Here is a 25270-nt window from a genome sequence, read left to right as displayed (position 1 = left end):
CCCAGCCCCGCACGGCCCCGCTCCGCAGCGCGGCCCCGCCGCACGGAGCCTCCCCGCCCGGCCATGCCGCGCCGCCTCTGAGCTCCGGCCCCGCCGCGCCCGCCCCGTCGAAGTTTGGGGAAGGTGCCGGTGCGGGGAGGGCTGTGCAGGGGTGGCGGGGGAAGGAGCGGCGCGGCTCATGCCCGCCCCGGAGCCCGGCGATCGGCGCGACCAGGTGGGTGCGAGCGGCGCGGGAGGGTCCGCGGGTGTCCTCCCGGGGGAGGGGGGCGCGGGGCGGGACCCCCCGGCAGGTGCGGGGGGCGCGGGCAGTGTCCCCCCGTGTGTCGCCTCGCTGCCCCCGGCGGGCCGTGCCCCGCGCTCGGCCGCGCCGCGCTCGGAAGTTTTGTTACGGCGCCCGGACAAAGGGAGCGGGGCCGGCGCTGGGGGAGCCGGGGGTGCGGGCGGGCCGGGGCTCGGCGGGCACCGAGGGATCGGGGATCTGGGCGCTCCGGGCTGTGGGGTTCGCCAGGGGGGCGCGGGGGGTCCCGGTGCGCCCCGAGCAGCGCGGGGGTCCCGGTGCGTGCGGGCTGCCCGGCTCCGGGCGGGCGCGGGGGTCGCCGCCGCCCCCGAGGCGTTTGGGCGGCCGGTAGCCGGGAGGAGGGCGGGGGGGGTCGCAGCCCCCTCGGCGAGGGGGGGTCGGGCCCCGGGAAAGTTGCGCTGCCGCCGCCGGCACAGCCGCGCTGCCGGTGCCGGATCCGGACCCGCCTCCGCTCCGGCGCTTCGGGGGTCCCGCACCCCCCGAGGGGGCAGCGCAGCGGGGTTGGTGGGGGGGGGCCCGGCCGCCCCTGCCCTGCAGCCGCCCCAGCGCTCCCTTTGTTGGTGCTTCCCATTTCCTCCCCATCTTTTCCTTTCTCTCCGGCAGTTTTGGTTTAATTCCGGCTGCTGGAGGGCTCGGGTGGGTTTTTCCCCCCTTTTTTCCCCCCCCCCCCTCCTCCATCACATTTTAACTCAGCCTCGACCCGCCGCTGCTTGGGCCCGGGGGTGTGATTCCCTCCTTGGAGAGAAATCCGTAAGTCTGCCCCAAGTTTTGCAATTCCTGGGAGAAGCAGCCGCCGCCGTCCCCGACAACCTGCAGCCAGCCCGGCCGTCGCTCCCGCAGCGCCCTGGGAAAATCCAGCGCCGCGTCCAAAACCCTAACCCAGACTGCAAGGTGAGGGAGAGGAGGACGAGGCACGGCTTCGGATGGAGCTGGAGAATATTCCCGAGAAACCCCCGCAGGTTTGGATTCCGGAGGGGCTGACGGCAGCCGGCTGCCCCGCGGCTCACCCGCGCCTGGGTTTCACCCGGTTGTAAAGTTTGCGGGGGTTCCGTGCGCCTTTGTTTGGACGGGGAAAGAGGTTGGGGAGGCTTTTCCAAGGATTTGGGGAGGGTCTCTCTAACCAGGACACGATGCCCGGTGCCGCGGGAGCTCAGCGGGGACGCTGCCGGCAGCGGCCGCTGATGGTACCGGCAGTGATAACGTGTTGGGGAAGAGTTTTTATTACGGAGCATCGTCTTCTGGGAGTTCTGAAATTCCCGGGCAGACAGCGTGTGCTGGCTCACCCGGAGCCCTGGATCAGCCTCCAGCAACATCCCCTTCCCACCGCGGTGTCTGCCGTCGTTGCGATGCTCTCCCGGCGCTGGCAAAGTTCAGGGATTTCTATTCTTCCCGGCTCCCTCTCCCCGCTCCTCCGTGGGATAAACAAACGCGCCTCTGTCTGCTCTCCCCTCTCCCCCTCTCCGGGAGGAAAGGGCACTTCGGGAAGTGCCGCGGATGGCTCTGGATGTTTCTTTGGGTGTAGGAAATCTGGTTTGAGTTGGCAGGCGCGTTCGGAGGTGTGGATGGGAGAGAACAAGTGGAGCGTAATTGGGTTTTCTTTTTCCATTTGGGAGCGATGCTGGTTTCTCTTTCCCCGTTTAAAACGCAGACAAGCCAAGGGCCGTGTGTCTCCCCCTCTCTCCCTCCTGTGCACTTTTTAATACAAATGAAAAATGTGCAGACGAGAAAGAGGGAATAATTCACCAACCCCACTCTGCCGGGAGTCGTGGTTGGGAAGTGCCCGCTCGGAAAACTTGCGTTGAGATTATTATTTTTTTTTTTCTGCTACTCTTAATGTAGTCCTGGAGGAATTCGTGTCCAAATTCCTGCCTGGGATCACTCCTCAGCTTCAGGCAGCTCTTCCCTCCCCATCACTTGATACCCCAAGATTTTCCTTTTCCCACCCTCCACCCCAACTTCCATCGGATTAAGACCTCACTTCTCCGCGAGCGTTGTAAAGCTGTGGGGCAGACAATAAAATTGTTATTAGTTTCTGTATTAAAAGGTTGGGTTGTTTTTAACCCAAACCAGAAGGAGGATTTACTTTTACAAATTTCTGCTGGTGCGTTAAAAATTTACATGGGGAATACGTTCCGTGGAGAGCAGGGATTTGATGTTAAATCAACCCAACATGTGTCTCACGCAGGCAGCGTGACCCGGTCCCGGGTGTCGGCAGGGATGTGTTCCCTTTCATTCCTCCCCCTATCCTCGATTAAAACACAGCAAAGTCTCAGGGTTTTCCAAAATCTAAACTCTAAATTAAGGATTTTAATTTTTTTTTTTAATTGCCGCCCCACCTTAAAGTCCATCAAAAATAAATCTAACAAGCTCCAGGAGCGGGTGGGTGGAGGAAATCATCAGGGTTGGAAAAATTACTCTGCTCTCCCCCTTTTTATTTAATTTTTTTCTCCTTCAGGTTGCTTAAATCGAGCTGGGAAAGGGGAAAATGTGGGGGAGAAGGGGCAGAATTCCCTGTGCCAAACCAGGGAGCTTTGTCAGGGCTGTGGAGCTCTGGGAGGCTCCGGCTTCTCCTGCCCTTTGTGGAGTGGGACTGGGGGCTGTGGAGAAGATCCCGGAGCCCTCTGCTCCTGGGATTTCCCAGAAAAAATGCTGGGAGCTGCTGCTTTGAGCTGCTCCCCATTTATTTTGATGTGGAATTTTAATTTATTATTTGTTGGGGGTGGTTTTTTTTTGTGGATCTCCCCCATCCCAAAGCCCCTTTTTAACGGGATTCTCAGTGTGGGGTGCGTCCGTTCCCGGCCGGATTGAGCATCGCTGGCAGGTAAAATATCAAATCCAAAGTGGCACTGCCGAGCTGCACAAAGTTGGATTTGATGGGGGGGAAAAGTGCAGGAGAAGTGGATCGGTGTGGAAAATCCTCCCTCCAAGCCCTGCACCCCGGGATGTGTCGCCCAGCGGGGTCAGGGAAGGAGGAGGCGTGGGGTGGGCAGGGGGGAAAGGCTGAGCAAACGGAGCGAGGTGGAATAAAACGGATTAAAGTTGCTGCTGGGGGAGGTGTGGAAGGGGCTGGAGAAACAGATAATATCCAAAATATCTGTAAAATCCGTATCCAGCCCTGCTGTCCTTCCTGGAAACCAGGCAGCCGTAGGTTTTACATCCCCTTTGGAAAGGGAAGAGCAGGGAGCATTCAGAAAACAACAACAACAACACCAAAAAAAAAAAATCAGTGCAATGTATAAAACCAAGTGACACTAAAATATCTCCTCGGGCCCTCGGCCTTTCTCTCCTAATAACCCGGCAGGAATGCGAGTGCACTCAGTTGTGAAGTTGCTGCCCGGAGAGCCCGGGAGCTTTTCTTTTCCGCCGCTGGCTCGGGGGATGCTTTGAGTCTGCTGATGTTTGTGTCTCGCTGTGGGGCTGGGGAGGGGCCGGGGGGCTCTGGCTTTCAGGGTTTTCTCTCCTTTGATTTTTTTTTATTTTTTTTTCCCACTCCCCCCCCCTCACTCTTTTTTCTCTTTTCTTGTCAGTCCGGCGGGGAGGGGGAGAGTTGTGGGGTTGGGATTGCCTTTGTGGCAGCAAGGTGGGGGGCAACGGCAACGGGCTCATTCTTCCCACCGGGGAAAGGCGGGAGGAGAAGCCCGGAGGTCCCTGGGTTTATAACTCATACACATTTATGGCTCCTTGCCTTTCCCCTCACTGGTGGGCTTTGGGAGCCTGAAGGATTTGGGGAAATTCTCTTATTTCGGGAAGGGAGGGTTGTGATGGTTTTTTTTTCCCCTTCATCCCCGTGGGTTTGAAGTCCAGCAGAGCGCTGGGATGGGGCTGGCAAGGTGGGTTTGGGGTCTCCAGGGGGTGTTCCCCATTTCTGGGTGCAGGGGGGGATTCCACCTCCTCCTCCAGGGCCACCCTGGGATTTTCCTCCGCTCCCGAAATGACCCTGCTGCCGCCTCGGTGTCACCTGCCGCTTCTGGAAGTGGGAACTTGAAATTTCCTGTCCCTTCCTCTTTGATTTGCAGCTCCTGCAGCACAGACAGGGTGGGGAGCTCGGTCCTGCTCCGTGGGCATCTCTCCACAGAGGGATGAGCTCTGGTAGCAGGAGAGGGAAGGAAAAAGAGAGAAAATAAAACCACTCAGAGCTTGGAATTTCCACGCGTTTGCCTCGGAAAGTGTAAAAATCCTCCGTGAGCCACTCCTGGATGCACCTGATTGAAACTCAGGGGGAGCAGCTGGCTGGGAAATAGCCCCAGGGGCTGGGACATGGCTCTACACGGAGCTAGTGACACTCGGGGTGGCCCCAGAGCCCCCTGAGTGGCCGTGGGGCTGTGACCAGCAGCGCTGGCTCCTGGGCCAGCTCAGGGCAAGGACCTGCACCCATTTTATCTCTTACAAAACCTCCTTGTGCTGCACCTTTTCAAGTCAAACAGAACTTGTAGATCAAGATGGGGCCGGGCACAGCTTGAAAAACTTCCTAATCTTTTTTTTTTTTTTTTTTTCCTCCCCCCCTCTCCAAGTGTTTTGGGAGATGAAATCCAGCCAAGACGCTGCTTGAGGGTTTGTTTTTGTTTTTTACAAACTTTTCCTAATTTAAACGGCTCTTGGCACGGCTCAGCACGGAATGTGTTGTGGTGATCCGGCTGCCCGTGACAAAAACGTGTTTGGAAGTGGAATGGCATCAGGGAAAAGGGAGAGGGGAGAGGCAGGAGAAGCAGAGGAGGAGGCGAGGAGAGATCCAAAGCCACGATTTATTTCGTAGGGATCCTGCTGGAGCAGGGATGAGCTGGAGGGAAGTCATTAAGGGATTCCTGCGCCACGGGCACGGGGCTGGCACTGGGATCACAGGGAAAGGAGCCCGGCGTGAGTCTGGATCCTTTCTCCTGGGGTTTATTTTATTTTTAAGGAAAAGCCAGGCTGAGTTTGCAGCCTGTTGTGCCGAGGTCTCTCTGGGGTGGAGCGATCTGGTGCCGGCTTTGCCAACCCCGGTGACATTTCCCGGCGGCTCTGTGCCCTGGCAAGTTGGCAGCAGCTGTTGGCAGCGTGTTCCCGTGGAAGCTGTCCCTCCTCCTGGATTGTAGAGCCAGGTTGGCAGCAGAACCAGGGGTTTTTCCTGGGAGAATAAGGAGCAGAGGGTGGATGTGGAGGAAATCTCACCTTGCTCTGCGCAGGGCTCCGCGCTGGGTTTGTCAGAGGCAGAAGTCGGGGTAATAAAATGGTTTGATGGAGGATTCCTTTCAAAACTGTGGGAAAGTGCACAAAAAAATTTAAGGGGATAGGGGAGGAAAAAAATCCCGTGAGGGGGGATGATTTGGAGGTGATTTGGAAGTGGTTTTTTGTGCCTCATTGGGAAAACTCGCCGGAGCTGGAATGGGCAGATGGGGCTGGGGAGCAGCGGGATGGCCCTGGCTGGAGCAGGAGGAGGAGGAGGAAGAGGAGGCAGCCCCAGTGGGATGGGTTTGTGCTCTGGGTGCTGTGCAGGTTGTGTTTGGCAGCTCGGGGAGATGCTGCTGCTGTTCCCACAGCCATGGAGCCGCTGGCCCGGAGCAGGTGCTCGGGAACGACTCCTTGGAACAGCCCTTGGCCAGAGCTGGGCTTATCCACAGGGATTTCCCTGCTCCAAGGCTGATAAAGGCACAAAATCAGTGCCATTCCATGTTCCTGGCTGAGCATCCAACTGCCAGCTTCCCTCGGGGTCTGTCTGCTCTGATCCCAAACCCTTCCCTTGCTGTCTCCGAGTCCTGCTTTATTCCACAACCTGTAGATTTTAGGTGAGTGATTTTCTTTTTGCTTTTATTCTGAGACTGGGAGCAGGATGTGGATGGGACCACCTTGGAGGAGCTGTCATGGATTGGGAAAAGAGGGAACAGTGGAGGAGGGCTCGAGGCTGGAGGCTTAATGCAGAATACAAGGCCAGGATTGTGCTGTGGAGCCAGGGATGAGCTGTGATCCCGGGTTCCCAGCAGTTCCTTCCACCTGGAGGCCCCCTGGGTTCACATTCCTGCCTCTCCTGGGTGTCTGCCGTTCCTGGGAGTGGGGATGTGCCCGCTGTGCCCTTCTGCTGGTGCTCCACAGCCCAGGGACAGCTCCTGGAGCTGGCACCGGGCTCACGGCTCTGCTGGTGCCCCCCATCCCGTGCCAGGGTCACGGCACATCCCTTGGGTGGGGTTCCAGCACGGGGCACCCCGCCTTGCCCACACGTTCCTGGAGCTGCTGGGAGGGTGCTCCTGGAGCAGGAGTGACCCCACAGCCTGCAGGGACCTGGGTGGTCCTGGATTCTTCACCCCCAGCTCCTGGGGGAAGGGAATGCCTGGCAGGGAATGGCAGGGGACATCCAAGGATGGGGGGACAGTGCCTCACTGCTGCCTTGGAAAAGCTTTTGTGGCTCAGGGTGGGCACGACGGGGTTGGAGGAGCCACCCAAGGTGAGGGGACAACTTGTGGCAGGAAATACCTGGCAGAGCTGCAGTTCCTTGTTGAGGATCCAGAGTTTTGGGCTGAACTGGGCCAGGATCTGGGCAGAGACTTTGTGCTGGACAGGGAGGAGAGCTCTCCTGTGTCCCCTCTGGCTGACACTTGCCAGGCTGTGTCCCTTGTCCCAGCAGGGAGGTGCTGAGGAGCTCTGTGTCCCCAGGAGGGTTTCTGGCACCCAGCAGGTTGTTCCTTCCTCCAGGATGCTGGCAGTGGGAGGGAAATGCCCTGGAGCGTGGGGTAACTTGGATGGGGAAGAGAAACACAGAATTACCAGGCCTGTTAAAAACAGAAGAGCAAATAGAGACATGGGGAGAAGTGTGCTGTAAGTTTTGAGGAAGGAAATGTTAATTTTGGAAATGTGCTGGGCCGGGCAGAGCTGCAAACCTGGATTTCTACTGAGGTGGGATTATAAAGTCTCTAGCTTTGCCTTTCTCTGGGATTATTTCCCAAGAATTTACATTTCTCCTTTACACCTCAACCTGCTTTCCCTGCAGCTTCCTGGGTGGATTTTGATCCTGCATTTGTGCAGCAGGGTCCTGCTGGGATGGGGTTGGGTTTGTGGGCAGGGCAGGGTCCCCCATCCCCTGCTGCCCTGCCCTGTGCTTGGCCTCAGCTCTGCCCAAGCAAGGTTTGGGGAGCCAGGCTGCCACAGATGTTCCTCATAATAAATCAAACCCTCCAAATCAACAGGAATTCCTCATCTGGAAAACTAAAGGGGCCCTTGTCACCTGCTGGGTGGGTAAAGCTGGGGCTGGGGGGGTGAGGAGGAGGAGGAGGAGAGTGATGCTCCTGCTCATCCCATTGCTCCCAGCTTGTCTCAGCCTCTTGGAACTCACAGTCTGGGGTTCTCATCTTTTATTCTGCCTCTCTGGCAGGACCCATTCCTGTCCCTCTGACCCCAAAGCACTCGGGGTGTGTAGGGGTCTGCAGGGGTCTGGGTCCCTTGTTCCTCCATGGAGGTGAAGGAGAGGAAGAATTGGAGCAGATCTCTGTCATTTTGGCTTTTTGTGCATATTGGGGAAGGGAGATTCCCTCCCTGTGCTCTCGAGAGAAACAGGTGAAGGGAAATGTCCAAAAATCCATCCTGTGAGAGGTGGGAGTGCAAGCATGGCAGAGAAACCCTGGGAAGGGAATTCTGGCTGAGCTCTGCTCCCGTGGCACGGCACAACCTTCACTCCATCCCCTTTTTCCAAAGTGACATGAGTGGGATTTGGGCTGGAACTGGGATTTGACTTTCCCAAAGTCAAACCTAGAGGTGCAGGGGGGCTGCAGGGTCCAGCTCAGCCTTTTCCCATGGGATGGGTCTCAGGGCTGGGGTCTGCATCCTGAGGGATGCTCAGGAGCCTGTGGCAGAACCCAGCCCTGTCTGGGTTATTCCTACTTCTTTTAACCCAGGTTTTATTCATAAAAGGCTGCATGGCAGGGCCTGTTCCCAAATTCCTTGAAGCCTTTCCCTTAATTCTGGTGGGCTCCCACTGAACAAATTCCATTTTTCCTGGGAAGTGGAGCCGTGGCTTCAAATCTGGAGCTGTCAGAGCAGCCTCATCCATGGATCAAACCCCTCCTCATCCCTGCATCCACAGGTTTCCCAGCTGGCACCGCTTGGAAGGAGGAATGCTGGGGGTGATCCCCCTGTTCTGTGGGGCTGGGGGTTTAAAATCCTCCCTGAGGAAGAGTCTGCTCCATCTGGGAATGCAGTGGGAGGGAGTTTGGCAGGTGAGGGGGTGGTTTGGGGGTTGCTGCTGGCTCTGGGAGGGTCGGTGCTGGCTGGTCCCTCGTGTCCCCACCGTGCCGGAGCAGGGGATGCGTCGGGAGCGCCGCTGCTGCTGAATTTCCAGCCGTAAATTTGGGATGGAGACAGGGCTGTGCCCATCCCTCTGGGAAAAGGATGGAGGGACAGACCCCTGTCCCCTCTGAGGGGACAAACAGTTCCTTCCACTGCAGCAAGCACTCAGAATCGTTGTGGGAATGAGCACAAATTGCCGGGGGAAAATTGTGGGAATGAGCACAAATTTATCTGGAGGTTTAGAATAATAATAGGGGGTTGAAAACTCCTGGCAGTACTCAGGACTGTGCTGGTGCTGGAGAGGACATGGGGGACACAGGACCAGGGATGTGGCTCATGTCCCTGAGGGATGTGGTGTCCCCAGCTGTGTCCTCTTCACAGTTTGTCTGATTCTGTATCCCGGTGTTGTTGCCCTCCCTCACCACGGTGTGATGATTTTTTGGTCTGGGGACACCAGGAGATGTCCCCTGGCTTGGCACCCTGCCTGTGACAGCCCCTGTGACACCATGTCCTGCAGTGGGTGATCTCAGTGCTCTCTGCCCACCCAGGGACAGTTTGGGGACAGTTCTGTGTGCCTGTGTCTCACAGGAGATGCGGGAAGAGGATGTGACCGGATTGTGGAGGAGCAGTGCCAGCAGGGACTTGGAGGCTGTGCTGTGGCTGTCATGGGACAAAGGTGACACCCAGAGGGTGGGCACCCAGCCCGAGGTGACCCTGTGACCCCATGCCAGAGCTCTCAGCTGGAGATTTTGGGGATTTCCCCTAAAAAAGCATCTTCCAGTTGTCCAGTGGCGAGTCCTCACTGGGAGCCAGGTGGGCACCGGGGACCTCGAGCCCCTCCTTGCCCCAGCACCCCAAAGTGCTCAGAGGACCCCAGGACTGCAGGAGGGTGACAGCAGTTGGTGAATCATTAATTAATATTTTTAAAGGTTGAGGGTTATTTTTAGGAGGGGTGGAGGGAGCCCAGTTCCTGGGAGTAATCGCTGGGATTTGCACGGTGCTCTGTGTCCCACAGCACTGGGAAGGTGCCAGGGGCTTCCTTGGCCACTGAGATGGAGCAGCAGCAGCCACCTGGGGGCCAGGACACCCTGAATTTGGGCTTCAGGATCTCACCATTCCCAGGAGGAAGCGCTGCCTGGGACGAGCAGGGATTCAGGACATGGATTCACTTCCCCCTTCCCCAGCTCTATCCCAGTCCAGCTGGGATTGGGAAGATGCCGTTTCCCTGAGCTGTGGATGCTCAGGAGCCTGGATGGATCAGCACGACCTGGGAATGCTGAGTGTGACCCTGGAGTGATGCTGTGGGACCTGATCCCTTCCCTCTGTGCCAGGCTGGCATCCAGAGGGACGCTGGAGCCCTGACAGAGGTTTGCTGCCATCCCTGAGGGGCAATCCCTGCGGGATCCATCCGCGCTGGGCCGGGCGATGCCTCCCGGATTCCCCATGAAGAGCCACAGAGGGGGACATTCCTGGGAAGAGGACATTCCTGGGAAGAAGATGTGGTGGCTGGACGTGGCTCATGCAGGTGATACTGAGAAGGGGACCCCGGTGACCTTCTGACTTCAGCACAGGCTCCTGGTGGGAAGCGCTTCCCGCTGCCAAGGGATGCTCCTGCCTCTCGTGCTCTCTTCCCAACACCTCAAATATTAAATGCAGCATCCCACTCCCCTCCGTGGGCACCCAGCAGCATTCCCAGAGCAGGATCCCAGCACAGCCCTGCCGAGCACGCTGCTTCCCAGATTTTAGTGGAGAAATCTCCGGGGTTATTCCCAGCCGAGCTGTCGGGAGCCGTGTTCATCTGCGGGGCTGGCTTTGCTCCGTGGGGGTGGCAGGTGCCCAGAGACACCAGGAGATGCTGAGGCTGCCCGTGGAGAAGCCAAGCTGAGCAGGAATAAAATCAGGGAAGCTGTTTGGAAGTGTGGAGCTGGGCTCTGGCAGGGCTGCGAGACGGAGCCGGCCTCGGGTCACGCTGCCTCCGATCGGGATGCGAAGAAAAATGGACTTCAGACCAGGAGTTTGAAAATGCCCAAGGATAGTCCTTGCCCCCACTGCCTTTTTTCTTCTCCCTCCTCATGAGCAGCATAATTTCTGGATGGAAACTAGGCCTCTTCCTGCATAGAAATGGGATTTGCCGTGGAAAGCATCGGGGAGCGCATTAACCAGAGCCTTTTCCGGATGAATTTTTGCACAGACACGACAGAGTCTGGGAAAACTTGTGGCATCCGAGTTCCTCCCTCCTGCTCTGTAGGTACCATGCCTGTTTTTTCTTCCCCTCTGGATTATTTGAAGGCCAGGAGAGACTTTTAGCAACTTCCAGTCTGACTTCCCATGAACTCGGCTGGAAAATTTCGCTCGGGATGAGAGGCTGAGTCCCAGCCCTGGCATCGCTCCTCATCCCATTCCAGGGTGTCCCTCGCCTGCTCCAGGGCATTTCTTCTTCCCTGGCTCCATCCTTGCCCTTTGCAGCCTCTCCTGATGGGATGGGGAGTGGGGAGCTCCTGGAGTTTGGGGTTTATTTTGGTTTAAGAGCTTCCCCCATCGCTTCCCTTTTCCGGGAGATTTCGCCTTCCCAGGGATTGAGTCAGGACATTTTCCCATGTCCCTGCTCTTCCTCACTGCCACAGAGCAGTGTCCTCGAGCCTCCATCCAAGAGGAAGATGCCTCCTGTTCCTCAGGTGTCCCAGACTCTGGGAGGCAGGTGTGGGACCATCCTGGCTGGGAGCAGGGAGCACGGAGGAGATTTTGGCCTGAGCATTCTGTGTGCTCCGGGTGGGATGAGGGCTCTGGTGTCTGCAGCAGGAATTCCAGGTGGGATTTGCACCAGGGGGATGTGTCCCCAGTGTGTGAGTGTCAGAAAAGTGTGAGCCAGGCACTGGGTGTGTGGGAGAGAATTGAAATGAGCTGGGATTTACGGGGGGATACTGGAAAAACCTTTGGAAAACTGGTGTGGGTGATGCAGTGTTGGTTGCAGCTCTATCCCACACCAGCGATGGAAGCTGCTGGCAATTATTTTAATGGGATTTTGGGGGGATTGTACTGAAAACCTCATCCCAAATCCTCAAACCCTCATCCTGTGTGGAAGCACAGAGCCATGGATGGGAGTTGTGCGTGGTGGGAATCTCCCCTTATTCCGTGGGTTTGGGGTTTTTTCCCTGGGAGGTTTGGAGGGGGTTTTTTTTGTTTTTTTTTATTTGATTCCCTCTGAAATTTTTTCCCCACCATCTTCATTATCATTTTTGTTAATTAGATTGTGCTGGGAAACAGTCTCTATTGAAAAGCAAAAAGCTCTGAGATGGGTTTTTCCAAGTGCGGCTGCGTTCCGGAGCTGGGAGAAGGACGGGGAGGGGGAGAGCGAAGATGCTTGAAAGAAATATAATTTTTAAAAAAATAATTTCTTCATAAAGCTCTTTAAAAAGAAAATCCCGGGCCCCCTTCCCCCACCACGGCCACCTCCCCTCATCCCCCCCCCTCCCCAATTAAACGATTTGAATTTCCACGTTAACCGCTTGGTGCTTCCTCGGCGCCTCAGATGATTAGAAAGGGATATTCATTTATGCCTTTTAAACGCCGCCCCGATTAAAATCAGAGAGATTTTTTCCTTCATCAAAATCTAACATCCTTGAAAAATTAATTTGATGCCTCTTGTTATCAATTAATTGAATCTCGTTGGGAGAGAGGCTCGTGCGGCGGGTGGTTGGAGCCGGCCCTTCTGTTCTTAGTTGCTTTCCCCCCTCTCCGCTCCCTTCCGCTGCTTCCAAACACTGGGACATTATAAAACTCGGCCTTTTCTTTTTTTATTTTAAATATATTATTTTTACTCATCTCATAAAATAAAATAAATGAATAAAACTTGCTCGCTCTCTCTCTCTCTCTCTCTGCCCGCCCTCATCCTCCATTCCCCCTGAGTTCCTCTCGGATGAAAGACCCTTTTTTCCCTTCCTTTCTCTCATCCCTCTTTCCTATAACTTCCGAGAAAGGGGGAGAGAAAGAAAAGTTGGGGCTTTCAGCAATTTCTCGGCGGCCAAGGTCCATCTTTCTTCCTTTCTTTAACGGGGGATATTGGATATTTCATTTGAATCTCCTTTTTTTCAATTAAAAGTGCCCCGTTCCTTCTCTTCCAGCTGCTCCATTCTCCTGCCCTGGCTCGGCAGCCGGAGAAGCGATTTTCCTTTCTTTAATATTTCAGCTCTTCCCCTGAGACGGGCTGCCTGCCTTATTTTTTTTTTTTAATAGACTTTTTCTCCCTCTATTAAACTTTTCCAATCTTCGTCCCTTTATTTTTTTTTTCCCTTCCCACCTCTTTAAACAAAAAAGAAAAAAAAGAAAGAGAAAAAAACATACCAAAAAAAAAATCCAGGAAAAGTTATAAAATGGGAAGAACTGGGTCATTCAGGAAGTTATTGAAATAACTTCAAAATTAGGCTTCACTTTCACTCTCCTTGGAGTGGTTCTGCCTTTGGATCCAGTCTCCTCCCTGGTGGCTCTGTTCTTGATGTCCAGTTGGGAATTTGGGGTTGGAGGTGTTGGGGGATCGCCCAGATGAGAGCAGAGACGTAGTTTTGGTTTTCTTTGAGGGAAGGATCTGGGATGGGGATTTGGTGGGGGTGTCCCATCCCAGGCTCCTCAGGGGTGGTGAGGGGATGTGTCCCCCCAGTCCTAAGGGGTGATTCGGTGTCAGGACCCCAGTGTCACCTCCCCCTGTGCCCTGCACTGTCCCCTCACTTCTCGTGCCCAGCTGGATTTGGGATCTGACAGGTGAGAGGCTCTTCCAGCCCTGCCTGTCCTCACTGAGGGGCCTCTCCTGCTCCTGTGTGGGGTCACCAAGGATTTTGGGGGCTGGGGAGAGGGTGACCCTGATCCATGTGCACAGAAGGGGAGTTTTGGGATCTTTAAGTTCCCATTTGGATCGTGTTGGGCAGAAGGAAAGCAAGTTTTTAGGGGGATGAGAAATTAGGGGATGCAGGACTGGACTTGCACTGTGGTGATGATGTGGCTCCATGGGGGCTTCCTGGATTTTGGGGAATGCCCTGTGGGAATCCTGCAGGATTTGGGCACTGGGCCTGCATTCCAGGGTGGAATGATGGGACAGAGGTGCCAGACCTGTATCCTGACATGATGGGACACCAGGTACTGGTCTTGCATCCCAACCTGATGGGACATGAGTTACCAGACCTCCATCCCAACCTGGTGGGACACAGGTATTGGACCTTCAGCCACACCTAATGGGGCACAGGTACCCTACCTGATGGGAAGAAGGTTCTGGATCTGCATCCTGACCTGATGGGACACAGGCATTGGACCTACATCCCAACCTGATGGGGCTTTGGTACCAAACCTTCATCCTGACCCGCTGGGACATGGGTACCAGACCTGCATCTCAACCTGATTGGACACAGGTGCTGGATCTGCATCCCAAACTAATGGGACACCAGTGTTGGACCTGCAACCCCACCTGATGGGACACTGGTACCAGACCTGCATCCTGACCCACTGGGACACAAGTTCTGGGTGTGCTTCCCAACCCACCAGGACATGGGTACCAAACGTGCATCCCAACTTGGTGGGGCAGGAGTTCTGGACCTGCATCCCTGCCTGGTGGGGCTTGGGTACCAAACCTTGATCCTGACCCACTGGGACATGGATACCAGAGCTGCATCCCAATCTAGTGGGACATGGGTATGAAACCTTCATTCTGACCCACTGGGATGTGGATACCAGAGCTGCATCCCAATCTAGTGGGACATGGGTACCAAACCTTCATCCTTCCTCAGTGGGACACGGGTACCAGACCTGCATCCCGACCTGATGGGACACAGGTGGTGGACCTGCATCCTGGCCCACAGGATGCTCCATCACCCCAGCAGTGATCCATGGTGGGTGCAGAGACCACCAGCACCCACCGAGGGGCTGTCCCCGGGTCCCCACGTGTGGTGGCTCCGGAGCAGCGAGGTGGGAGCCCCGTGCTCCACGTCACTATTTAATTAGACGTCCCTGATTAACAAAACTTGGCGTTAGGCTTCCTCCTGCCCTCATCTTTCCTGGCTCCGAATCAATGGCTTTGATATGCTAATTAGGGAGTAATTTAATTTCAAAAGGCCGCAATTAACAAGGGTGTTGTGGACATGCTGTAGTTAAGCGCCGTAATCTAATTTGCATTAGTAACAAGCAGGGACTAATTAGAAGCTTAATTAGACACTTAGACGGCTCTTGTGTTTACTTTCTTAATGAGATGGAGTGGGGTTCCTTTTTTTTTTAATCTTTTCAAGAGCACAGCGAGGGAAGCCGGGATGGAGCAGGATGGGGCAGCAGCCCCGGTGCCCGGCACGCGCTCCGGGATGGAGCAGCATCCCGCTGTCCCAACACCGGCCTGGCCACCTCCAGCCAGTCCCACACCCACTCCGGGAAGGGTTTTGTATTCCTCGAAGCTTGGAAGGGGATGGGAGAGGTGCCAGGCGGGCATTGGTGTCTGTGGGAATGTGTGGGGTGGATATGGGATCTCCTGTGGGGTTGGCTGCGCTTGGGGCAGCTCTGGAGAGCAAGGGGTGCTCCAGGGGTGACAGGTTTTGGAGAGGCACGTGGGGCTTGCCAGGAGCACAGGAACAATCCCAGGGCTTCCCTTGTTGGAGTTCTCACACCTCCAGGTGCTCTCCAGCTCTCTGAGTGAGCTGATCCAAGGATCCCTGATTTTTGGGGGGAGGAGAACCTCGCTGTGGCATTCACTGCCTGCCAGTCCCTGCTGCCCACGAGTGTAGCTGGGCTGGGCTGGCACCGAGGCAGGTGAGAAGAGCTGGGGGGTGAAGGTGAAGCACCAGAGGTTTGCTCTTCCCAAAGAAGTTGCTGGGAGCAAGATGAAAGTGGGAGATGAAAGTGCCCAGAGGTGAGATCCCATTAAAGCAGTGCCTGGGCTTAGCCAGTCCCTGGTTCCTTAAATATCTTCTAATTTACAGTAATGCTCCGGATTCGTCTCAGCTCCCCCAGACTTTTATTTTAATCCCCTTTCCACATTTCCATGTGTTTATGTGTTAATTAAAGGGTAAAAAGCCACTCTTGGAGCAATCCTGGGCTGGTGCTTCTCTTCCAGCGAAGCCTTTTAGGATTAGCAGCCGCTTCCTAAAGCCTCGCAGTGCCGGAGCAGGATGGGCAGGTTGCTCAACTTTCCGTAGCTGGGAGCAGATCCAGTGCCTGGGATTCAGCTTTCCTGAGTCCTCTTCTCCTTCCAGCTGTGCAGAGGAGCATCCTGCAGATTTCTGAGGGCTTTGGGGGCGTTTGCTGGGTCCGTGCTCCTTTGGGATCCGCTGGTACCCAGGGGAGAGGCCGCCTGCTCCCCTCCGTGTCCTGGCCAGGCTGGAGCTGGGAGGAAGGCTCTGGAATACTGCTTTGGGACTGGGATGACTCTGGAATACTGCTTTGGGACTTGGATGTGGTGGGAGGGGTGGAAACAGCCTCTGGAAGGTCTCAGTATCAGTTTGTGTCGTGTCACCTGTGCTGCCCTAGCTTGTGAAATGTGACAGGAGAGTCTTCCCAGTGATGTTTCCCACTGTTATTCCTCATCCCTCCCTCCTGGGCGATGGTTTAGGAGCTCTTGGAGTTTGTGGCTGGGGAAATTCAGGACAGGATAACCCACAGTGGTTGGGGATGGGGACTCGAGGACAGGGACAGCAGGGTGGAGGTGACACTGGGTCTGTGCATGGCCCACAAAGGGCAGCCCAAAATTACAGAGCTGCCGAGGGTTGCGGTGCAAGGATAATGAAAAATAGGGAAAGCTGCTGAAATTGGTGTTGGGGCAGTGGTTTCTGAGGAGCTCATGGTGTGGCTGTTCCAGCAGGTCCTGGGGGGGGAAGTGCCATTGAATTTTCCTGTCCTTGGAATCAGTGGAGTGGTGGCATTGCTTCGGACGGGTCTGGATGGCCCAAAATTCCTGGGGAGTTGTTTTGGGGGAAATCACTGCTTCATCTGCTCTTGCTGCTCCCAAAATCCCACATCCATTGCTTTGAGCCCATGGTTTTGGTCACCTCCATGTCCATCCTTCCCTTCTGGAAGGCTCCGTGGCAGTGCCAGGCTCCCTGGCATGGCACACACGTGGTGTTCCCACGGGAATCGTGGCACACGCGGTGGGATCCGCGTCCCCAGCCCATGCTCCAGCCTCTCCTTCCCAGGGAAGCTCCGGGCATCCATCAGCCTGTTAATTGCGCTAATTAGAGAGTGCGGAGGTGTTAATTGGAAAACCCTGGGATCGTGCCTGTTTGCGGGAGGGATGGATGTCAATAAACCGGGATTGATGACTGGGATGGCGCGGGCTCCGCGCAGGTTAGCGGCGAGTCGGGGGATGTCAAGGAAATGTTACTGCTCAGATGAAGCAATTGTTAATTAAAAGCCGCGGTAATTAATACACCCTCGTTGCCATATGGTCCTGCCGAAGGCAGGGGGATTCGTTGCTCCGTTTGTAATTCTCCGTTTCCTTCCCTTTGTCCTGCGGAAGGTGCGTGGTTGGATAAAAGGGGGGAACAAAAAACGCGGAGCGGTGGTTCAGCGAGTCTGAAATGGTAATTAATGGTAATTAACGATCCATTTGTGCAGCTTCTGTTGCTGTTGCCGTTGGAGGGGGCTCCTCCCTCCCCTTTTAACCAAACCCACCCTTTCCCTCTGGATGTGGGTGTTGTTGGATCTTCCCGCTGACTGTCTGGGCACCGTCCCTGCCTCTCTGCCTGGGGGAAGGTCTGATCCTGCTGAGCCCCTCTGGATGCCGTGGAGGAGAATCCCTGGAATACTGGTTGTGTTTGAACTGCGAGGGATGAGCAGCAGGAGCTGGGATGCTGCGGATCCCTCCCGGCTCTGTGCAGGGCTGCACGTGTGCTCTGGCATCGTTCAGCCGAGTTCTGCTCTTCCCACTCATCCCAGATCCGTCCTGGCTGGAAAAGTGCTTGTTCCTAATTTAAATCCACTTTATAACCTCGCAGACACCGGCTTGGTTTTTATTTTTTTTCCCCCTTTTTTTTTTTTTTCTTTAAGGTTTTGTAAAACTTTTTATAGGAATGGAAATATTTCCATTATGATGATGATGACTTTCTTTTATGACTTCCCTCGCAGCGTTGTTGGGATCCCAGACACTCCAGCATCCCAGAGGGGTTTGGGAACGGGAAGTGGAGTTTTACAGGACTTGGAGAGGGAACTCAGCTGGCCCGGTGTCCCCAGCTCCGGGAATCACCCTGGCTGCAGGAATCTGCTCCAGCATCCCGCCTCTGGCAGGGGCTGGAACCACCAGAGCGAGCCCACGGCTCCTCCACCAGCAGAGATTTCCTCCTAATTCCCAACAGTTAAACTCCAGTTTATGCCCAAAGCCAGGAAAGTTTTATATCCTTTCCAAAACTGTCTTTTTTTCTTTCTTTTTTTTTTTTTCTTTCCTTTTTTTAATACTTCCTGTTGTAACTCTGGATATTCCTGTTCTCCATGTAAAAGTCAAATCCCTGCTGGAATCCTGATGAGTTTCTGACCCTGGTGATGCCGTTCGAGTGTTGGACACGAAGCGTTCCCCGTGGGGCCTCGTGGATTTCGGAGGGAAAATGGCAACAGGAACAGCAATAATTTCATATTTCTGAACTTGAAATCCTTGAAATTCAAAGTGGGGAAGGAAATAATGTAGTTTTAAGGAAAAAGTGAGGGTTTATTCCAGATTTTTGCTCCTAAGTCAGCATCCTGTAAGCATCCCATCGTTGGGAAACTGCTCCAACCAAACCCAAATCCCAGTAATCCCCTTAACCTTGAGCTGTCCCACAGCCACCGGTGTGTCACCCCCAGAGCCCTGGGACAGTGGGAGGGAGCCAGGAGCTCCCCTTGGGAATGGATGTCACTCATATCCCCTGCGGAAATGACTTTTGAAATGCAGATAATCTCCAACATGCAAATGAGCAGCTCGCTGCTCCCTGTTTAATATGAATGATCAGCCCCTGAATAGCGATTATTACACGCCACATTTCAGCAATTATGTTGTTCCTGGTTTGTCTCGCTGCCTTTTGGGGTGTGGAGGGGGGAAATAGGGAAGAAAAGAGGGTGGAAAGAGAAAGGGGGGTGGTGTTTTTTCATCCCATCCCTCTGTTTTTGTTCCCATCTTGTTACAAACTCCGCGAGCGGTGGTGGGTGAGCGCTGAGCCCGTGCTGGTGGGATGGAGGGGTGTGGAAATAAAACTGTTTTTCCATGGAGAAAAACATGTTGGGAAGGAGGGAGGATTCCGTGCTGCCACTTTTCTGTCTCAGGGCTGGATGTGGCACCAGCTGGATGTGGCAGAGACCAGAGCTGGGTGTGCTGGTCCTGTTCCCTCCAGTGCCAGCCCAAATCCAGGAGTTTCTCCCAGAAAAAGGCACCCTCAGCTTCACAACCACCAACCTGCCACTCATCCGAGCCCACTGAGCAAGAACTGGGAGAAGGGAAGGATTTTCCAGCCTGAGTTCCGCCGGGCTCTCGTTCCCACATCTCAGCTCTGCCGTTCCTTTGCGTTTCCTCAGCCTGGCACCTTCTGCCAGGTGGTTTTTCCAGCTGGGAAGTGGTGGTTTGCTGGGAGATGAAGCATTGGAGGGAATGTTTCAGCTTTATTAGGATTTTCAGGGTGGAATCCAAGGTGCGGCTTCTCTGTGCTTGGTGTCCAGCCTCGCTCTCACCATGAAATACTTTGGGATTTGGGGAAAACAAACAGATTCCTGGAGCTCTGTGCCTTGCACTAGGCTCAGGGAAAGCTGGAATTGAGGGTTTTCCTAAGGAGCGGGTTGCACTTACTTTGCTTAGGGACATGCAGCATGTCTGTAGCAGCTCCACATTTATTTTTTGGGGTGAACTGAACACAGCCAAAACCCAGCACGGTTTGACATGCCATCCCACCGGGACCGGGGACAGCCAGCGACCTCAGCCCCCGTTCTCAGGCTCTTTTTTCCTCTCTTTAGGTCCTGCTAGCGAGTCATGATGGTTGAATCTGCCTCGGAGACGATCCGTTCCACGCCCTCGGCGCAGAACGGGGTGAGCAGCCTGAGCAACCAGCCCGATGGCGGCGGCGGCAGCGGGGGCGGCCCCGGGGGCGGCGGCCGCGACGGAGCCGCCGGAGCCGAGGCCAACGGAGAGATGAGCCCCGTGGAGCTCCTGCACTTCCAGCAGCAGCAGGTAGGATGGGCAGCCTGTTCCTTCAAACCTGGCTTAGCAGGCAGCGGGGTCCTTCAAGGATTGTGGTTTGGGGACAGTATGAGGTTTTGCTGTGCTTTGAGGTCGGGGTTGGGTTCCATCAGGTTTGGCCGTTCGTGGTTGAGATGCCCCAAAAACCAGGGGGTTGTTCTTGTCCCACATCCCTTGGGAAGCAGAGCCCATCCATCCCTGGGGTTGGAGTTTGTTTCTGGGGGAAGGTCCTGCCTGCTCTGCCCCAGTCTGAGGGGCTGGGACACCAAAAACCCTGGCGCAGGTCCTCCCTGCGAGGATTTTGGTTTTCCAGGATCTGCTTTCCCCTTCCCGGGGGCTCCTGGAGATTGACCCTCACCCACATGGCCCAGGACACGTGTGACAGTGACGTGTGTGTGCAGCAGCTCTGGATGTGCCCCTGGGGTAACCCCTGCCACACGTGTCCCCCACCACACGCATCCCCTCTCCGCCCTGGGGACGTGCCTGCAGCTTACCTTTCCAAACAAACTTTGGCAAAAAAACATCAATTTCCCTGCTCAGCTACTAAATAAGGCAATGATCCTTCGCCTCGTACGGAGATCGCCTCCCTGAGCCATAAATTCCAGCGTGAAAGCTGTAAAAAATTGCTGTGTCTGATACTTTAGTAGGGAGTGCTGTAAATCCATTACCTGGATAACAGGCGTTCCGCACGCCGCTAAGCCCCTGTTCCCCGCATCCAAAGGGTAATCATGCGTGTAATGCCGCTGCCCGTGCCCCTCCGAGGAGCTGCCTGCTCTCCCTCCCGGAATTCCAGCGGATAACGGGAGATCCATGCTCCCCCCCAGCCAAAAAAGATGAGAATCGTGGCTGTGAAATGGGGGATCTCCTCCAGAAAATCGGGTTTTCCGTCCTTGTGGATGCTCCCGGTGGATACTGATGTTTAATTTCCTCCCCGTGGCATTTCCCTGCTCTCCCTCCCGGAACTCTAGCGGATAACGGGAGATCCATGCTCCCCTCAGCCAAAAAGATGAGAATTGTGGCTGTGAAATGGGGGATCTCCTCTACAAAATTGGGTTTTCTGTCCTTGTGGATGCTCCCGGTGGATGCCGATGTTTAATTTCACCCCCGTGGTGAAACTCCCGGTGGGAAGCTGGCTGGCACGTGGGATTATTAAAGCAGATAGTTTGGTGAACTTCCAAAAAAAACCCCAAGTGACACCTCCAGCGACAGCACCTGGGGAGTGGGGAGAACCTATCCCGAGGATTATCCATCTTCCTGCTTCAGGGAGCAGGCTGAGCACCAGCTGGGGTCAGGAATAAATGTCCTCACAGCAGGAGTTTTGGACAATTAGGTGCTTGATGGAGGCTTTGCTCCATCCCCGGGAGCATGCAGCGTTCTCCCCGGGTTCTCGGACGGCTGGGCTCTCCTGTGTGCTCGCTCCCTCATCCTGGAATGGCAGCACTCAATCCTGATTCTCGTTGGACTTTATGAAATCCCCCCCGAGGAACCTTGGGAAGCCTGCAGGGGTGGGAGCCACGTCTCGTCCTGGTGGGCCCAAAGCTCTGTGTCTGTGGGAGCTCCTGCTCCCATTTGTGCCTGGATTTGACTTTTTCCAGTGCCTGTGACCTCGCTGCTTTTACAAGTGTGAGGCCAAACAGGCCTTTGCAGGGAATTTTTGGGTTAAAGCTCCTTTCCAAGGGTGCTGCCACGAGGTGAGCGGGATGTTGAGGCCATGGGGGTGTTGTGGGGTGCTCAGGGACCTTGTTTTGGGGTGTCCCCGGAGCAAGGGGATGTGGCTGTGTGGCAGGATTGCTGAGGCAGGGTCACCCAGCTCTGCTCCAGTTCCTTCATCATCTTCGTCTTTCCCAATCCCCAATCTATGGCACTTCCGAGCATCCCGGAGAGAATGGAAGGAGAGAGCATGGAAGGAGAATGGAAGGAGGAGAATGGAAGGGGAGACCAGGCAGCCGGTGGGGTGTGGAAAGGGCATCCCCCTCCCCTTCCTCCCTCCTCCTCCTCTCCCTCCCTCTGCCGCCGCTGGGGTTAAATCCCTGGATTTCAATGCTGGGGATGGGGCTGAAAAGCCTCAATAGCTCACACCCTCTTTGTGCAAAGCGGGGCTGGGGAGGGGAGAGGTCGCCCGGGGGCACCGGGGGGCAGCCCCCGGCCCGGGACCCCCCCTGTCCCCGCTGTTGCTGTGGGAACGTGGAGGGACCTCCAGCACTGCCGGGCTCCAAAGGGATCCAGCAGCCCCCCCCGGCAGGCTGGATCCCCCTGGAATTCCCGGGGGAGGAAGGAAAGGGGGTGTGAGGTGATGGGGGTGGCACATCCCTGTGGTGGGGGATCCTCTGGATTTTTAGGAGTGGGAATAAAGCGCTGCTTCAGCCACGATTTGGGGTTTTCCAGGGTGGTTTTTTTTTTTGCTGAATTGCTGAAAAAAAAAAAAAAATCCAACTTTTAGCCAGCAGCTGGGGTTTAAATCCATGGGGGCACTGCAGGTTTGGGGGACACTTTTCCCCCTCCTTTTTTCCTACTTTTTCCCCATTTTTCTCCCTTTTTCTCCTGTTTTTTCCCCCCTTTTTTTTTCCCTTTCCCCCCCCTCCCTCCTTTTTCCTAATTTTCCCCCTTTTCCCCCTTTTTATCCATGGGAGTGTGTTCCTTATCCTCTTAATTAGTGGGGCTGGGTTTAACCCCTCACCTGTGAGGATTGAGGAGTCAGGAGCAGAGGAATGAAATCCAGGAGCACTGGAGCAGGGCAGAACAGCTGGGGCTGGGCCACAGACACGGAGCTGGGTGTAAAAAGTGCTTTTTTTTTTTTTTTCATTTTCCTGTGAGGAATTGTGTCATTTTTGTGTTCCTTTGGATCTTTTGGAGCCATTTGGTTCTGGTTAAGCAAGGCCAGGGCTGGGCTGGTGGAAGTGCTCCTCAATATGGCATCATTTACTGTTAATATCCAGCTAAAAATATCCCTGTGTGTTGTTTTAATGGCTCTAATTCTGGAATGTGACGATGTCATTTTTATGAGGTTAGTGTAAAAAATCTTCCTTTTTTTTTCTTTTTTTTTCTCTTTTTTTTTTTTCAGCCCTTCCCAACTTCTCTCCACCCTCCAAAAGGATCGGAAGGAAAAGGGAAGATAAAAATTCCCTTTCTCCCTCTTTCCGTGCAAAGTTCTTGCTTTAATGGAATTTTTCAGGTGTTTTTTTCTCTTTTTGGGAAGTAAAACACCATATAAAGCTCTGATCCAGGTGGAAAGTCCCTCAGCTGATTTTGGGCAGCTCTTCCCAGCTGGAGCATCCAGGCTGGAATTAAAAACTCCATCCTCATAAAGTGAAATATCTGGTAAATGAGGCACTTTCAAATACCCCAAGCAAGATTTTCCTTTGTCCTGGGATTATTTTGGGTTGGTTTTTTTGGGGGTAGGCTGCGGCTCCTCCTTTTCAGATGACCCATGGATGTCTCCATGCTCTCCAAGCTTTTTCTTTTTGGAGCTCTTGACCCATTTCTTCCCAATCAGGAGGCCTTGAAGAGGCTCTGCTGGGGCAGGTTTTGAGGAGGAAAAGGCAGGGATGAGGATTAATCCCACATTAATCCAAGGTGTGGTGTGAGGCAGCTCTCCCTGGGCTATTCCAGGGCTGGAGCCAGGATGGTTTTTTTTTGTTTGTTTTTTGTTTTTTTTTTTTCCTGGTGTTTCCCACGGCAGAATGGGAGTTTGTGATGTTTACCATGGAAAAGGCAGCCAAAATCTGCCCTTGTTGGGGTCTGCAGAGGCATCCAGCACATCCAGGTGTGGGTGTGTGGAACACCACAGGCTGCACGGGCAAAAATCAGGATAATCCTCAGGCAGGCTGCATGGAAATTGGAAAAAGGGGCTGCTCCCCTACTGGAGGATGTCTAGATTTTTTGGTGGTTCAGAGAATTTGGGGATTTGGGGTCTGAGGGGAGGGATGAGCATCCCTGGGGGGATCCTGGGAGCAGGGTGGGATTGATCCCAGCATGGCTGGGCTGTTCATTGACCCCTTCCCCATCCCAGTACACACCTCCCAGCATCTCCCACCTCTCCCTGCCATCCCAGGTGTGTTCCACATCCCAAGGAAGTTCTGGGCCTCCCCCAGCAATGTCCGGGTCCCCATCCTCTTCCTCATCCTGGAATGTGCTGCTGTTGGGGAGGGCATGAACCAAACCAGCCCTGGCTGTGTCTGAGACAAACTTTTCCTGGGATCATCTGCAAACTTTTTCTGGGATCATTTGCAAATTTCTGGGATCATCTGCAAACTTTTTCAGGGATTATTTGGTGATCAGAGGGAGTTTGACACAAGGAATTCATTTGCCATTCTGGGTGATGTGCTGATGACTCCTGGATAACACCAGGCAGTGGGATATGGGTTGATTTTTATTATAAATAATTTTTCCTCTGGTTCACAGAGGTAAAATCCCTCCTACTCCCACAGGGAAACTCTTCCATCTCCTTCCCAGCTCCTCAGCCCCAAGGAGAGGCTCTGACTGACACTTCCCTATGGAAAACCTTCATATCCCCACCACCGGGCTGCTCCTCCTGCCTTGTTCGGGCAACAAATACAGCTGACAGGTGGCTCTGCATCCCAAAATTCCATCCTGGGTGCTCCACGTGCCCTGTCCAGCCCTGCAGCAGGTTTCCATCCCTGTCTGAGGGATCCTGCAGCAGGTTTCCATCCCTGTCCGCAGGCTGAGCCCAGCTCGGGATGGAGACGGGACAGAGGCAGGGAGGGAGGGGGCAGCTCCAGAGAGGCCCCTGTGTGCAATTGTGAGGCCATGTCGGGTTTTTTTTTCCTGTAAATCTTTGTAATTTCGTGCTTCAGAGCACACCAAAGTGAGGGAGCCAGCGGGGAGTGAATTAAATTCCCCCCTGAGAGGCGGCGCGGTGGGGCCGAGCCCGGCGGGCGCTGGGGGCTCGCTGGCACCCCGGGCCAGCCAGGCCTTGGGTTTGGGAAGGGAAATTCCAGGAGAAGTCTTGTGCAGCACTTTCTGTGTATTGGAGAAGTCTTGTGCAGCACTTTCTGTGTATTGGAGAAGTCTTGTGCAGCACTTTTTGTGTGCTGGAATTCTGTTCCTGAGGCTTTTCCCCCCTGTGTTTTCCATCCCTGCTGCGCTGATTTTTGCCAAGCCGGGGCACGGCCTGCCCTCGCTGGGTGTCCTCTGTGAGGTGGTGCTTGCAAACATGGCAGAATTGCACATGGAGAAGCCAAATCCGTGGAAAACTCTGCTAAAAGACACTTGGAAAAGCAGCTAAAGCTCAGGGATTTGCTGTGGGGATGTGGGATGCAGCCCAGTGCTCCAGCACCCATCCTGGTGGGAGCCTCGGGCCTGAGCTGCTGCCGAGTGGATTCTTCCACCTTGGCTTTTAACTGGAATTACTGTTTTCATTTCCAAAAGTAATTAAAATATCAGACCTTGAGCTGTCATAACTGTCACAGGGTTTTTGTGCTCGCATTACCGATGCACATCTATCCCTGGTAATAACAGGGAAAATAAAATGCCCTGAAGAAAAAAGAAAACATTGGGGCTGAGGCAGCTTCGGGATCAGGACCATGGGATTTTTCCATCATTGATTC

The 25270-nt window shown here is 54.7% G+C and overlaps 1 protein-coding gene across 1 annotated transcript in view; it reads left to right on the top strand.

The window, feature by feature from the left end:
* The first annotated feature begins 30 nt into the window (after positions 1 to 30).
* FOXP4 (forkhead box P4) overlaps positions 31 to 25270 on the top strand; it is a 53189-nt gene continuing 27949 nt past the window's right edge. The window contains exons 1-2 of the mRNA XM_041468265.1: positions 31 to 214; positions 19481 to 19694. Coding sequence (XP_041324199.1) covers positions 19497 to 19694 — 198 coding nt within the window. The 5' untranslated portion in view covers positions 31 to 214; positions 19481 to 19496. The remainder of the gene's footprint in view (positions 215 to 19480; positions 19695 to 25270) is intronic.

The sequence above is a fragment of the Pyrgilauda ruficollis genome, unplaced genomic scaffold (assembly GCF_017590135.1).
Source record: "Pyrgilauda ruficollis isolate IOZ18807 unplaced genomic scaffold, ASM1759013v1 scaffold216, whole genome shotgun sequence".
Lineage (NCBI taxonomy): Eukaryota > Metazoa > Chordata > Aves > Passeriformes > Passeridae > Pyrgilauda > Pyrgilauda ruficollis.
Note: the sequence above shows the minus strand (reverse complement) of the source record. Positions and strands in the feature narration are given on the sequence as shown.